This window comes from Eumetopias jubatus, unplaced genomic scaffold (assembly GCF_037043125.1).
Source record: "Eumetopias jubatus isolate StellerSeaLion01/CBP00866 unplaced genomic scaffold, mEumJub1_p1.0 scaffold_7, whole genome shotgun sequence".
Taxonomy (NCBI): Eukaryota; Metazoa; Chordata; class Mammalia; order Carnivora; family Otariidae; genus Eumetopias; species Eumetopias jubatus.
Window position 1 is genome coordinate 110,459,547 of NW_028274813.1, and position 14,216 is coordinate 110,473,762.

Below are 14,216 nucleotides of genomic sequence, written 5' to 3' on the forward strand. Positions count from 1 at the left end.
CCTGGTCTAAGCAGGAGGTAGTCTGCTTAGCTGCAGAATCACATTGTAAAGGGCATGAATTCAAGGGAGCTCGTAATTATGACCATCAGTGTTATCAATGATAAAATACAAATGTGTTCTGGTTAAAAGCCAAAGATTGTCAGATTGAGTAAAAAAATGAAGTTCAGTTATATGTTGTTTACAAGGGACACATCTGAAACATAAAGTTACATAAAGTTTAAAAAAGTGAGAAAAGGTAACAACATCAGTACTGGCCAAAATAAAAACAGAGTAGCCGTGAGGACTAAATAGACTAAGGTTAGAAGCAATACTAGAAATAAAGAGGATCATTTCAAAATGATAATAAGTTCAGTTCATCTGAAATATTAAGATAAATTTGCTAATTTAATTTGTATGCACCTATTAGCATAGCCTTAAAAACCTATAAACCAAAAATCGACATTACTACAACTCCACCATTACAGTGGGAAGTTTTAATATACTTTTGAGTAGTTAATTTAAAAAGGATATAAAATACTTAAAACAACATGATTAACAAATTTGATTTAATTTCAGAGAACATTGCCCCCAATAACATATTCTTTTTAAGCATGCATGGAAATTTATAAAAATTGATCAAATACTATCCATAAGGCAATTATCAGCAGATTTCAAAGGATTTACATAGCCCATGTTTTCTGTTCAAAATGCAATTAAGCTTTAACTCAGTTACTCAGTGTTAACCAGGAAATCTCCATATATCTGGAAATCAAAACACATTTCTAAATAACCCGCAGATTAAAGACAGTTTTATAATGGAAACTACCTTGAACTGAAATATAACAAAAATACCACATTTCAAAACTTGTGGAATCAAGTTACATGATGCTAAATGAAAACGTTTTAGCCTTTGAAATGCATGTATTAGGAAAGAATAAAGGTTGAAAATGAATGAGCTAAACATTTATCTAAAGAAGTCAGGAGAAGAAAATAAAGAAGTTAGGAAGAAAAAAGCAAAATAATCCTGAAGGAAGTTAAAAGAAATAATGACATTCAAAACAGAATAACGACGGGCACCTAGGTGGCTCAGTCAGTTGGGTATCCAACTCTTGGTTTTGGCTCAGGTCACGGGCTCAGGTTCCTGAGATTGAGCGCCACATCTGACACCACTCAGCAGGGAGTCTGCTTCAGGATTCTCTCCCCTGCCCACCCCACCTCTTCCCCTACTTAAGAGCACTCTCTCTCTCTCTCTCTCTCTCTCTCAAATAAATAAATAAATCTAAAAAAATAAAAATAAAAACAGAATTAATGAAAAATTGATTATTTGAAAAGACTAATATAAGTTATATAAAATGTACATATGCATTGCTTTGGTAATTAAAAAGTCAATAAAGAAAATGCAGGTAAAGATCTATATGTTACTCCCTTTTTTCTTTATAAAAGTGAGAAAATTATACTACCTAAATATCCAAAACAAGAGCCTGATTAGGGAAATTGATTAACATCACAAGTGAATCTTATTCATTCATTAAATTTTAATGACATAGAAAAATGCTGATTACATAGCACTGAATGAAAACAAGTGTACAAAATTGGATGTAGAGTATGATCTTGACTTTCTACAAAAATTCGTAGAAAAAACCTGCAAAAAAAAAGTTGAACGTGAACAATGTTATAGATTTATATAGATTTATGAGCTATAGATTTATGGGTGATTTTTATCTATTTCTTTATACTTTTCAAAATGTGTACTCCTTAAAACTTCTAAAATTGCTGTTTGTTTGTTTTTAAAAGATTTTATTTATTTGACAGAGAGAGACACAGCGAGAGAGGGAACACAAGCAGGGGGAGTGGGAGAGGGAGAAGCAGGCCTCCCGCGGAGCGGGGAGCCCGATATGGGGCTCAATCCCAGGACCCTGGGATCATGATCCGAGCCGAAGGCAGATGCTTAATGACTGAGCCACCCAAGCACCCTAAAATTGCTGTTTTATGCTTTTAAATTAGAAAAGGGAAAAGAGCTATTCTTCTTCTCTTCCTAATCTTTCGTTTGGTTTGTAGTTAGGTAGTAATACCCCTTCACTTAGAGACACCCTAAGTCTGGTGGAAACCAGAAATCAACTTTCACGGGAGATGAGTTGCAGTTCTCTGCCTAGGCTTATGGGTCTGCCAGTGATGCTCTAAACACTGTTGATGTTCTTCATAATCAAATGAAGTTTCCAGTTTCATTATTTACCTCCTACTAGGATCTTGCCCCAATATGCTAACACGTGGAGGTTTTTAGGTTTTGTTTATTTTGGTTTTGCCTAAAGTTAAACCAGTATCCCATTCCATTTTCTAACTGTGAGTAATACTACTGAGCTGCATAATGGAATCACGAACTATTTGTGTGATTTATAAGAGGTAATATATGTTTTACGGAAGATAATGACTTAGAAAGTTTGGCCTAGGGTGGCTGGGTGGTTCAGTCTGTTATGCGTCTGCCTTTGGCTCAGGTCATGATCCCAGTGTCCTGGGATCGAGCCCTGCACTGGGCTCCCTGCTCTGTGGGGAGCCTGCTTCTCCCTCTGCCTGCTGTTCCCCCCTGCTTGCGTGCTCTTTCTTGGTCAAATAAATAAATAAAATCTTAAAAAAAAAAAAAAGTTTGGCCTACTACTCTTTAATTGGGCTGTTTTGTGCTCTGTGATTTTTAAATTTTGTATTGATTTCTTTAAGGTAGAGTTTGTTCACTTTAGAAATGGTTGAGACATGTTTATGTTGATGACTGGTAGTTGTGAAACAAAAGAATTTGGGTTGACTAGCTTAATTAGTAGAAAGATTGGGGTATTGAACTGAGTTCAAATAAATAACTCATAAAACAGACATTCCAAAGAGCATATGGTTCCCTTGAAAGTCAACAAAAAGTAGACACATTTTAATAAATCTCATTGATAACTCTATATCTCTTGACTGTCTTTCTACAGAAAGAAACAATTCCGGTATCTGCTAGAAACCAAAGGAAAAAAACCTGGTCTTGTCAATGAAGAAAACAACGATAGCAAAAGACTTGTAGGAGAAAACACAAACCGTGCTATGCTAAATTATACCACGAGAGACGTTTATAATGAAAGGCTAGAGGTAAAACCACCATCAGTCTTTGGGATCTGGTGCCTGGATATCTCCCACCTGGCATGGGACTTGGCAGTTATATATTTCTCCCTTTAATCATATAGAAACATAACATGTTTGTGTCCTGGAAAGTTAGCCAGCCTTATGTTATGTACAGCTGGAGACAGTAGGCACCATGGCGTTAGGAAGAAGTAGAGTCCATAGTTCCAATATCTTTATTTCAGCAGAAAAAAATGTTCCAAAGAAATCTGTACCAAAAATTTAGACCAAAGTGGACCAAGCGTTCTGATCTGTCTGAATTAAGACAAGAGATACGGGCTTGCTGTGAATACTTAACTGGCCCATGTTGGGTAGTGTCCTTGATGTTCTCATTCACTGCTTTCATTCTCCTACACCATTAACTTCTGCGTCCTTAATCGTGTGATGTCATTTTAACCTATCCTGTTTCCACTGTAGCTGCTTAGGCAGAAAAGCTGGAACTAATTCTTTACTTCTTTGTATTCAGAGGTTTATTGGAGGAATACAATGTTAGGGTGCCACAGGAGCTACAAAGAAGAAAAGCATGCAGTGCCGGCCTGGTGGAACTCCTAAGAAAGCTGAAGAAACAAATCCTCTAAATAATAATAGAATGTGAAGATTCTGCAAGAGATTTTGAGGGGACTGAAGGGCAAAAGAGCAAGACAGACAGAGCAGGGAGCACTCACTGACTGAACATCTTTAACTGACGTGCAAGGCACCGTGAGTTATATTTATATAACTCACACAGTTTTTATATATGTATTATATATATATATATATATATATATGGCAGTGAAATGGCCAAGCAAGTGGTTTTCAGATGTTTTTTAAAAGCCACGGGACTCTTTATTCAAACCATATTATAGCTGAAACCCAGTATGTCAAAACAAAGCAAAAACAGCCGAGCAACTGTTGCTATTAAGGGAAAGGAGGCTTCAGAGCTTCATTTGACTGGATTGTCTATTCTTTTCCTTTCTCCTCATCTCTCCCCCAGTCCTGAAGCATCTCTTCGAAACCCACAGGGGCTCTAAGGATTACAGCTTGAAAATACCTTGAAAACTCAATGCAATTGATATTTTTATAGCATCCTAGAAGATGTTCAGATTCTGCTTCAAATTCTTCTAGTACAAAAATTACTCCTTCATGAGGTAGCTCTTTATCACTGAACAATTCCATTGGTGAAAAAATTCTTACTCACGTGGCGCTGAAATCTGCCTCCTAATAACTTTTAATTCATGACCCAAGTACCACCTTATGTAGAAAAGAGAATTCATTTCTTTCTCCTGAAAACTCTTCAAATGCTTGAAGTCAATACCTTGAAATCCTCCCCAACCCCCACATTCATGCTTTCACTCATTCAAAAATCATGTGTTAAACACCTGTCACATACATTACTTGGGCTGTAAAGAAGTTACTGTCCTTACCCTCACAGGTCTCACATCCTAACGGAGGAGATAGACATACACAGGGATGGTTAGAAATCAGTATGTCAAGAGAGTATAGGAGGGTTATCTTATCCAGGTCAAGGGAGGCTTTCCAGAGAAGAAGCTTCCTAATAACAGTCTTAAATGATAAAATGGAGCTGTATGCAAAGGGAAAAGGGCAATTCTGAGGAATAGCACAGTATGAGTAACAGGCACAGAAGCATAAAAAGACAAGGAGAGAGCCAGGAGCTATGCGCAGTTCACTCTTCAGAAGCACAGAGACTGAGGTAGATGGTGTTAAAAGAAGAGACTAGAAAGGTAGTAAGAGGGCTGTGTGAAAGGATGGAATTTAATCTTTGCCCAGTAGGGGCTTTCTGATGTGGCCAGAGGAGGAAAATGAAAGCCAAAACGACAGGATTGTGAGTCTTTGTCTTCTTGAAGCAATTCAGCTCCGTGAGCCAAAAGTTAATACTAATTTCAATAAAAGAAATTTAGAAAAATAGCAAAGAGCTGTATGCAAAACGAGAACAATTTCACAGAGAAATCAACCAATCTTTAAAAGAACAGACAATTCCAGTGATTTTTAAATTGTGCGAGAGTACTGCAAAAGAAGGAAACTTTTCCATTTTTTATAAGGCAGACATCATAACATTAAATCTAAAACCTGCCAGGATTGGCACAGAAAAAGAAAAGCCAGACCAAAAACCTAAGAATATTAATGATGCAAAAATCCTTTAAAAAAGGAGGCGGAGTATCAAGGAGACTACAGCAGAATGTTAAATGAATAACAAAATGTTACAGCCAAGTGTAGTTTATGCTAGCAATGCAAGGAAGATTCCTATCAGTAGATTGGTTGATCTCAAGTGAAAAGTGGTGATTGTTTCTTTAGACATTGAAAAGGTGTTTCACACAATTCAACATCCATCCTTAATTTTTTAAAATCAACAAATAGGATAAATAGAATTTGAATAGGAAGTGTCACGCTTGATGGGGAAACTCTAGAAACATTAGCATTAATGGTAGACAGAATTCTGACTGAGATGTCCTCCATGATTCCCACACCCTGGCATCCCTCTCTTCAGTGGCAGTAAAACATGTGACTTGCTTCTAACCAGTGGAATCATGGCAAGGGTAAAAGGATTTTGCAGATATAATTAAGGTCTAGTCAGTTGGCTTTGAGTTAATGGAAAGGGAGATTATCCTGGGTGAGTCTGACCAGGTCCTTTAAAAGAGGATTCAGACTACTGCTGGCCTTGACGAAGTAAGCCACCATGTGCGAGGGTGCATGGCCAAGAACTACCAGAAGCTTCTAGGAGCTGACAGCAGCCCCCTGCTGGCAGCCAGCAAGAAAATGGGGCTTCAGTTCTACAACTGCAAGGAGCTGAGTTCTGTTCAAACAACCACCTGGGTCTGGAAGAGGACCCAAGCTTCAGAAAGGAACACTGCTTGGCTGACACCTTGACTACAGCCCTGTGACATCCTGAGCAGAGCACCCGGCTAAGCTGTGCCTGGCCTCCTGATGCTTGGAACCTGTGAGATGATAGAAATGTGTTGTCTTAAGCCACCAAGTTTGAGGTAATGTGCTGCACAGCAATAGAACCCTAATGCGTCACTGAAGTCAGCTTCAAGACAGGGGTGTCCAATATCGCCATTATCATTTGTTGATACAGACAATGCAAAAAGGCAAGAGAAAGAGATTAGTGGTAACTTGAAAGTTGCGGAAAGGAGTGAACTTACTACTTGCAGACAATAGTGTTGAATCTCTGGAAATCCCAAGATAATTAGTTGAGAATCTATAAAAGCTATAAAAAAATTCAGTAATGGAGTAGAAATCAACAGCTTCCATGTAAGTAAATAACAACCAAAAAGAAAAGACCCAACTCACAGCAGTAACACAAAAAGATGAAACCCCTAATAATAACTAATAAATGCGCATGATTTCTGTGAAGTAAGCTTTAAAACATTAACGAAGCACACGAAAGATTTATACAAATGGAAAAACTTACCATGCTTTGGATAAGAAGGATCTAAAGCAAAATGTCAGTTTTCCTTAAGTTAATTTAAAAATTTAATATGCTATCAATAAAAATGCCAAAAATTTTCATTGAGGGTTTTTTGAGACAAGTTAACCCTATGGTACATGTGGGAAAATAAGCATAAAAACTCTGAAAAGGAAGAATATTGAGAATACTCGCACTACTAGGTATTAAGGTATATTATAAAGTCGTATCAATTCAAACAGGATGGCCATAAAGAGATAGTCTAATGGGATAGAATGGAAAATTCAAGTGTACATCCAAATGCAAAAGAGAACTTATTATATGATAAAGAAGTATCTCAAGTCACATGGACTATCCAATAAATGATTTAGGAATAATTAGGGAACAGAGGGGGGAAAAAAAAAAGCTAGATTCAGACATTATATCTCACATCACATAAATTCCAAATGGGTCAGAGATTTTAAAGTTTATAATCAAAGTATAAAGGTTTTTCAAGAAATCCAGGAAAATATATATGTGGCACTGGCATGAAAAGGACCTTCAGGGGGATAGAATAAGCAAAGACAAAAAAGAAATGAAAAGATGGTTTACAACTAATCTTCCTAAATGATAAAGAACTTTTAGAAATCAGTAAGAAAAGGGGCTGACAACCCAATACAGGGTATGCTACCTATTTAAAAATAAATTTAACATAATATACCATTTACTGTAACAACAAATACTGTATAGGTATAAATAGCAATAAAATATGTATAAGCCCTCTATGGAGAAAATTACGTAATTTTATTGAAAAAACATGGAAGAAGACTAAATAGATAGTTCATGTTCAAGGACAGGAACGTCCTATATGGGAAAGAGTCTTCCTGAATCCATCCATAAATATAAGGCAGTTCTAATAAAAATTTGGACAGGGTTATTGTAGAATGTCACCAGCTGATCCAACAGTTATCTGATAGAGCAAAGAACCTAAAATACGCTAGAGTAAAAGTGGGGAGAACTTGCCTCACCAGGTATCAAGTATTGTTGTAAAGCTGTAGTAATTAAGGCAGTGTAGGAATAGACAAAGAGACCTGAGAACAAAAGAGAACCAGAGCTATCCCATGTATATGAAATACATATATCCCACGTATATGGGGATACAGATAGGAGGTATTACCGATTAGTGCAGACAATTTAATAAATGGTACTGAGGAAATTGAATATCAAATCAGAAGTACATATTGAACCCTTACTTCACCATACAACAAAATTTAACAAAAATTAACTCCAGATCAAATGAAAACCCAAGTACGAAAAGCAAAACTTTAAAGTTTTCATTGAAAAAGTAGGTGAAAATCTTTATGACCTTGATTGACTAGACTGTGATTTTCTAACACCCGAAGGGCACAAACCAGGAGAAAAAAAATAAATTTGACAATCAAGATCATTGTTTGTTTGTTTAAAACAGGAGTCATTTCAGCGGAGTCATATAAGCAATGTCTCAAAGTGGTTTGAGCAGTAAATAAGCAATCAAAAAGTCAGGACAGGGAATGTTGACTCCTGTTTTGAGAAATGTCAAAGGGAGAAGGAATCTGAACCACGTAATATTTTAGAAAGAACACTCGGCCACTAGGAGACCTGGATCTGAGCCCCTGATTCTACCACTTATTACGTGAAAGACCTCGCCCTATTTCCTTAATCACTCTCTTGACTTACAGTCTAGCTTTCCTTCACTTAGACCATGCTCCTCACCTCTTGAAAAATATTTAAGTCACTGCAGAATAGAGTGCTCAGTCAGTCTCTTCGGTGTATACTGAGTTGTTGAGAGAATTAATTGTAGTGAGTTCCTCACAAATCAGGCGAAGCAGACCCTTCCATTATACATATGACATGTATAATTATACGTACAACATGTATAATTCTGTTGCTTGGTAGCTGCTCATCCATGCTCCTGACTCATTTTAAAAAAGATCTAAGATGGATGTAGAGTCAGAGAGCTGAAAGGGACTAATGATTCCAGTCCTGTTCTTAGACAGATGAGGAAAACTGGAGACTCAGATGAACTACTCAAGATCACACAGTGAGTTACTGACCGAGCTGCCTCTAGAACTCAGACCTCCTGATTACTGACCTTGGACTCTTTCAGAGTCTGTCATGCCACTTTCTGAAGTCTTCCTGACTACAAAGGGCTCTCTCTTTCTGAACACTGATTAGATTTGCTGTCTAAACATCTCATTCAGCCCTTAGTTACTGTTTAATATTTTTTAGTTAGCTTTTCATATGTGTAGGCCATCTCTCCACCTAGGCTGCACGTCCTTCAAAGACTAGATTAGAGTTTTCTCCGGGTAAGTATTAGTAGATGATGTGTAATCCTGAGCAAGTCTCTCAACTTCTGTTGACCTTCGTTTCACATTTGTGAGATGGAGATTATGGATTGTACCCCAGTACAAGAACCATGATAGCTAAAATCGGTCCACAACAGATCCCACCTTTGACTTACTTTTTTTCCCAAACCATCTTCATGACCACAAAGTTTCAGTTCAATGAAATAATATTGTACAGAGTTCATCTCATCAGGATTGAACTTGTACAATACTTGCTTTATGAACCCCACAGGGATATTGTGGGATAGGAAAAAAATAAGTATATGAAGGCATTTGAGAATGGAAAAAGCATTATTCAAAGAGCAATAACTCCTTGACGGGTCAGGGCAAGAGAGGTATCTCTAACGTGCTTTTAATGGGATCGTTCTGGACAGGCAGAGTGAGTCGTCCTGGCAGATACCTGATGAGTTTAGAGTATGCTTCATGGAGATGGGAGTAATTGGCTTGGATGAGAGAAGAAATGATGAAGTAAAACTGCTTTCCAACAGTTACTGAATTAGGGGTTATTATGGCAGATGCAATTCTGTAGCAACATGTTTATAAAGAAGTAATGGAAGGAGCTATAGCAAGAAATTTAAAGCACCAAAAATTGCACTATGCCAATTAACAAAAAGTTTATATTATGTATAAATTATTTAAGAAAATACATCATTTTAAAAATTCTTTACATTTTCGTTATTCTTAAATTATTATAAAAATTTTCCAGTCTTACTGCTAGGACTTTCTTTTTTAAAAAACTCAAAATTGTGGGGTGCCTGGGTGGCTCAATCAGGTAAGTGTCAAGACTCTTAATTTCAGCTCAGGTCATGATCTCGGGGTTGTGGGATGGAGCCCTGCAATCAGGCTCGTGCTGCAAGTGGAGCCTGCTTAAGATTCTCTCTCTCCCTCTTCCTCTCCCCCCCACTTTTAAACTAAATAAATAAATAACACAAAATTGTGTTTTAAGAAACTCAGCAATGTATAAAAGAGGCATTCACTAAATATGCTGTGTGCCTTCTATTTGTGTAAATGTATTGTACGTTGTAAAATATTGCTCGTTGGTCGCTTTAGATTCACACTTGTCTTTCTCCCTGGTAGTCCCTGTGTAGCCCAGATTTACTGAGTGTTAAAAGGGAACAGCTCTATGCTGTTCTCGTCAACAAGCTAACTTAGTGCAGGTGACTAAGTCCCAGACCATATTTCAGAGTTAAAGAAAGTTAGGTTCATCAGAGTAGTAGCCAGCTGGAACCACTTGTTATTTATCGCCCATCACAATCTGTACATTTTTTTATGCGAGGTCAACTCATGACCAGCTGTTTTTAGCGCATGAACTAAATCAGGTCGGCATGTTGACCCCTGAATGGTGAGTGATTATTTAGAGAAATCTTGTATGTCATAAGAAAATTTCCAAAATATGCCTTTGTTGGGGAAAGTTAGTGACAATTGGGACTCATCATTAACTTACATTAATTAATCAAGAATCTAAAATATGTTTTGTTTTAGAAATTGTAAAAATTTGGAAAAGGAAGAGAAATAGAAAAAAAGAGGAAAAAACTCATGGTTTCACAACTCAAAGGCAATCTTAATGATACTTCAGTATATTTTCTCCCAATAATTTTCTTTATACTTTTTCTAACTTTTTATGACAATTTCAAACATATAGCAAAGTTGAAAGAATTTTACAGTAAATGCCCATACACCCAAACCTAGATTCTGCTATTAACTTTGTACTGTAGTGTCCTTGCTTTGTCCCATATCTATACATCTATTCATCATCAATCCACCTTATATTTTTTAATTCACTTCAAAGCAATTGCAGACATTAACATGCTTCTTCCTAAGTAATTCAACATGCGTATTGTTAATCAGAGTTCAATATTTGGTATAGTTTCTTCTTTTGGGGTAAAACTCATATACAATGATATACAAGTCTTAGGTGTATAACTGCTAAGTTTTGACGAATACATACATGTGTACAACCCAACCTCTACCAAAATTTTATTTTGTATTTTCATTTTTCCATTTAACATTGTAAGGTGTTTTCCTTGTTATTACAAGTCTTTATAAGTATAATTTTAATGACAATATCTGTTGATATTTAAATTTAACTCTTTAATTCATCTTGAAATTATTTTGGTATTTTGACCTGAGTTGGAGGTTTCAATGGATTCTTTTCCCAGAAGTTAAACCTATTGTCTCATTGACATTTATTATTTCTTTCCTCCTTCATTGATGTGAATTGCTTTCTTATAATTCTGACTGTCTGATCTATTCCATTAATTTTTCCATATATATTATGGCACTTTTCATCATCATGCCTTGATCCTCCTCACAAGTATTAATAGCCAACATAAATGTTGAATTCTTCTATTGAACATTTGGTTTTGTTTCAACCTCTAGGGTGAAATGGGGGCCCAGTGCCTGAATAGCTTTAGGCCCAGAACTTCCCCTGTTGTGTTTTGGACCCAGATTTTTCATTTGTAGACTTCCAGACCCAGACGTTGAGTGAGAGCATTGTTTCTCTCAAGGCCAAGTTCTGGGTCCCAGGCTTATGTATGTTTCCTCTTCCTTCTTGTACACTCCTCCCCAACTTTGTCCAAATGGTCTAGGCTAATGAATCAGTGTAGTGCCATTAGTTTTCCTAACATACAGACTGAATTCAGAGTATGGTATTTCATGTATGTGTATGGATATTAACTAACCTTATACCAACTAAGATTGTCAGTATCAGTGCCCTGATACACATACCACTTGAAGCCACGAAGCTGTGCATTCATCTGTCTTGCGTCAGCTAAACTCCCTTAACTGAGAAAGGAGAAAGTCTACCAACAGGGAAATAGTAGTTATGATCCGGGTGATTCCAGTAAAGAAACATCTGCTAGCAGAGCTGTCTAATAGAGGTAGGAGTGGACTGGGAAGTAGAGAGCTCCTTGTTGCTGTCTTTACTCAAGCAAAGCTCTGTGTCAAGAGTGTCTAAGGAAAGTACTCCTGCTCTGAAGGGTGAAGCTCAGAACAGACACTTTCATGTTACTCTGGTTCAGCTAATTGTTCCTTTGGCTCTCGGATTAACTATGATTCAATGCAAAATTTTCTTTTTTTAACAGGAAATAAAGGAAAAAAAGAAATTCTGCAAGATGTATATGGAGGACCTTGTGAAGGAAGCCACGGAAATCAACATGAAAAACGAGGCTCTGCAGAAGCTTTGGCCGCAGATGTTCATTGAGCTTGTTAGGGACGCAGTCATAGAAATCCGCAATAAAAATTCCTACATGAAGCTTTGCCTACAGCAGATAACTGACCAAAAATAGAAATGGCTTTTAGTTACAGTTGATTTTAGCAGTTTTGTGTTTTTGAAGGTTGAAAACAAGTAGGTTAAACATGTTGAAACAACACTATCCTACAAACTAGAAAGCCTAGCATCAAAGCACTATTGCCTACTGTTCCCGTAGTTAAAGGTGAGGAAGGAAGGAGAGAGAGAGGGAAGGGAGGATTGACTTCCTATGTAAGCTAACCAAACAACCTCTGGGAACTAAGTGGCCCTGAGAGCTCACTGGGCGTTTGCACTGGCCCCGTGACTCCAGCTCTCGCTTCGCCTGGCGCCCCTGCTCTAGCCCAAAGCACAGAGTACTTGCTCAGGTTTCAGCATGAGTGGCTTCTACCTACTTGCAGCTGGTAATTTCCACTTATTTGCCTTTTTATTTTATGTCATGATTTCAAAGCCAAAAATACTTTCTTTTTTATGAGTGAAGAATAAACTTATTAATAAATTAGTAAAAAAAAAAAAAAGTGTGTTTGCCTCCTTCGTCCAGTCAGAAGTGTCATATTATTGTATGTTCTTCTCTAGCTGAGGGGGAGCCCTTCTCTTCACGTAAGTAGTAAGAAGCTCCATTCTTCCCGGGATGCATCCTCAGGGCACCACAGGGGGTCGTGGGGGTCACTGTAGACAGAAAATATGAACCATGAGTACAGTGGAGGCAGGAAGAAAATGCTTTGTCCGAAGGGACCCCAAGTGAATGTAAAATGCAGTCACAAAGTCAGTAAGTCTGCTTCTCTGAAAGGTGTTTCTGTTGTTAGCTGTTCGGGGCTCTGGCTTCAGGTAGGCGTGCATACCTGTGCCTCAAGGATTAGGGATTCGTGGGTGAAAGGTTCTCGTTTTTCTAATTCCCTTTGAAGATCAAAAAGGTAAATACGGCGCTAGCAGGGGTTTGTCCTAGTTCATGCTAGTGGGGAGGGTGTTTCGAGGCCATTAGCATAGCTGGAGATAATACAGCTTCAGTAAAACAAGCTTACAGGTCGGTAACTAGGAATTCAACTTGCTCAGATTTCCCCTGGCAGCTCTCGGTAGCAGGGCCGCCAAGAGGTGGGACAATGAGAGTGGAAGTCATAGGACAACAAAGTCCTACAGAAATGCTTGGAAGGAAGCTAGGCAAGCTGCTTGTGCAGCTCAGAAGCTCCCCCAAGAAGGAGTGCTCCAGTTTTGATGGTTAACATAATGTTTTGGGAGGCGACCTTTTAAGTCATACTGTCCTGGGTTTGTATCTTGGTGCTTACGCTCCCAGTTCACTAGCTTGTGAGCCATCTGAACCTCACCTGCCTCATAATACAACCTACCTTAAATAGTGTCGTGAGGAGCAAATGAGATGATGCATTTAAAGTATTGATCACAAGGCCTGGCACACAGCAAACACCAGTAAATGAAGCTATTCTTCCAGAAACAGGTTGAACCACAGAAGTGGTGCTCCTGGACAGGAAGAGCTATGAGAGTTTCTTGATGATCCTTCAGCCTTTCGAAATTAAAACATGAAGCGTCTGTCATGTGGCTGGTAAAGGGTGATTTCTCTCTGGGTTTTTTTGTTTGTTATGGAAATGAGATCCCAGCTAGAGGGTGACGTTGAGAGGAGAGACAAAGATGTCTCGTTAATGGGCTTCCAGTAAATAGGAAAGGCCAGAACTTGGGATGCCTTGGGCGTGTGGAGAACTGGCTTGCTCCAAGTTTTGCAGGTGAATGGTCTGGCTGTTTGATCAGTCATTCTCTCTGGCTTCCTGAACGCTGTCTCTTCTCCCCTAGCCCTCCCATCCCCGATGCTACAGGCATCCGACCCTCATATTCACATGCATTCTTGGCGCTCCCGTTATCCTGGGAATTTGAGGAACTGTGGGTCAGCACTCAATGACCTGGCAGCAAGCCTGCAGGCACTGCTATAGCTCTACTCAGACCCAGTAATAGGGTTTCTGTCTTGTTCCTGAAACCAAGTCTTTTTATGCCCCAGCTCTGGTTACTTGGGCTCTCATCCCTTTGTACCTGAGCCCTCTCTTGCCTGACCCCACTATCCATAGTAGATGGATTT

General features: G+C 38.3%; 1 protein-coding gene across 1 annotated transcript in view; it reads left to right on the forward strand.

The window, feature by feature from the left end:
• LRRC49 (leucine rich repeat containing 49) overlaps positions 1–12,606 on the forward strand; it is a 172,436-nt gene extending 159,830 nt beyond the window's left edge. Inside the window, exons 16-17 of the mRNA XM_028100496.2 lie at positions 2,940–3,093; positions 11,973–12,606. Coding sequence (XP_027956297.1) covers positions 2,940–3,093; positions 11,973–12,176 — 358 coding nt within the window. The 3' untranslated portion in view covers positions 12,177–12,606. The remainder of the gene's footprint in view (positions 1–2,939; positions 3,094–11,972) is intronic.
• Positions 12,607–14,216: the final 1,610 nt, after the last annotated feature.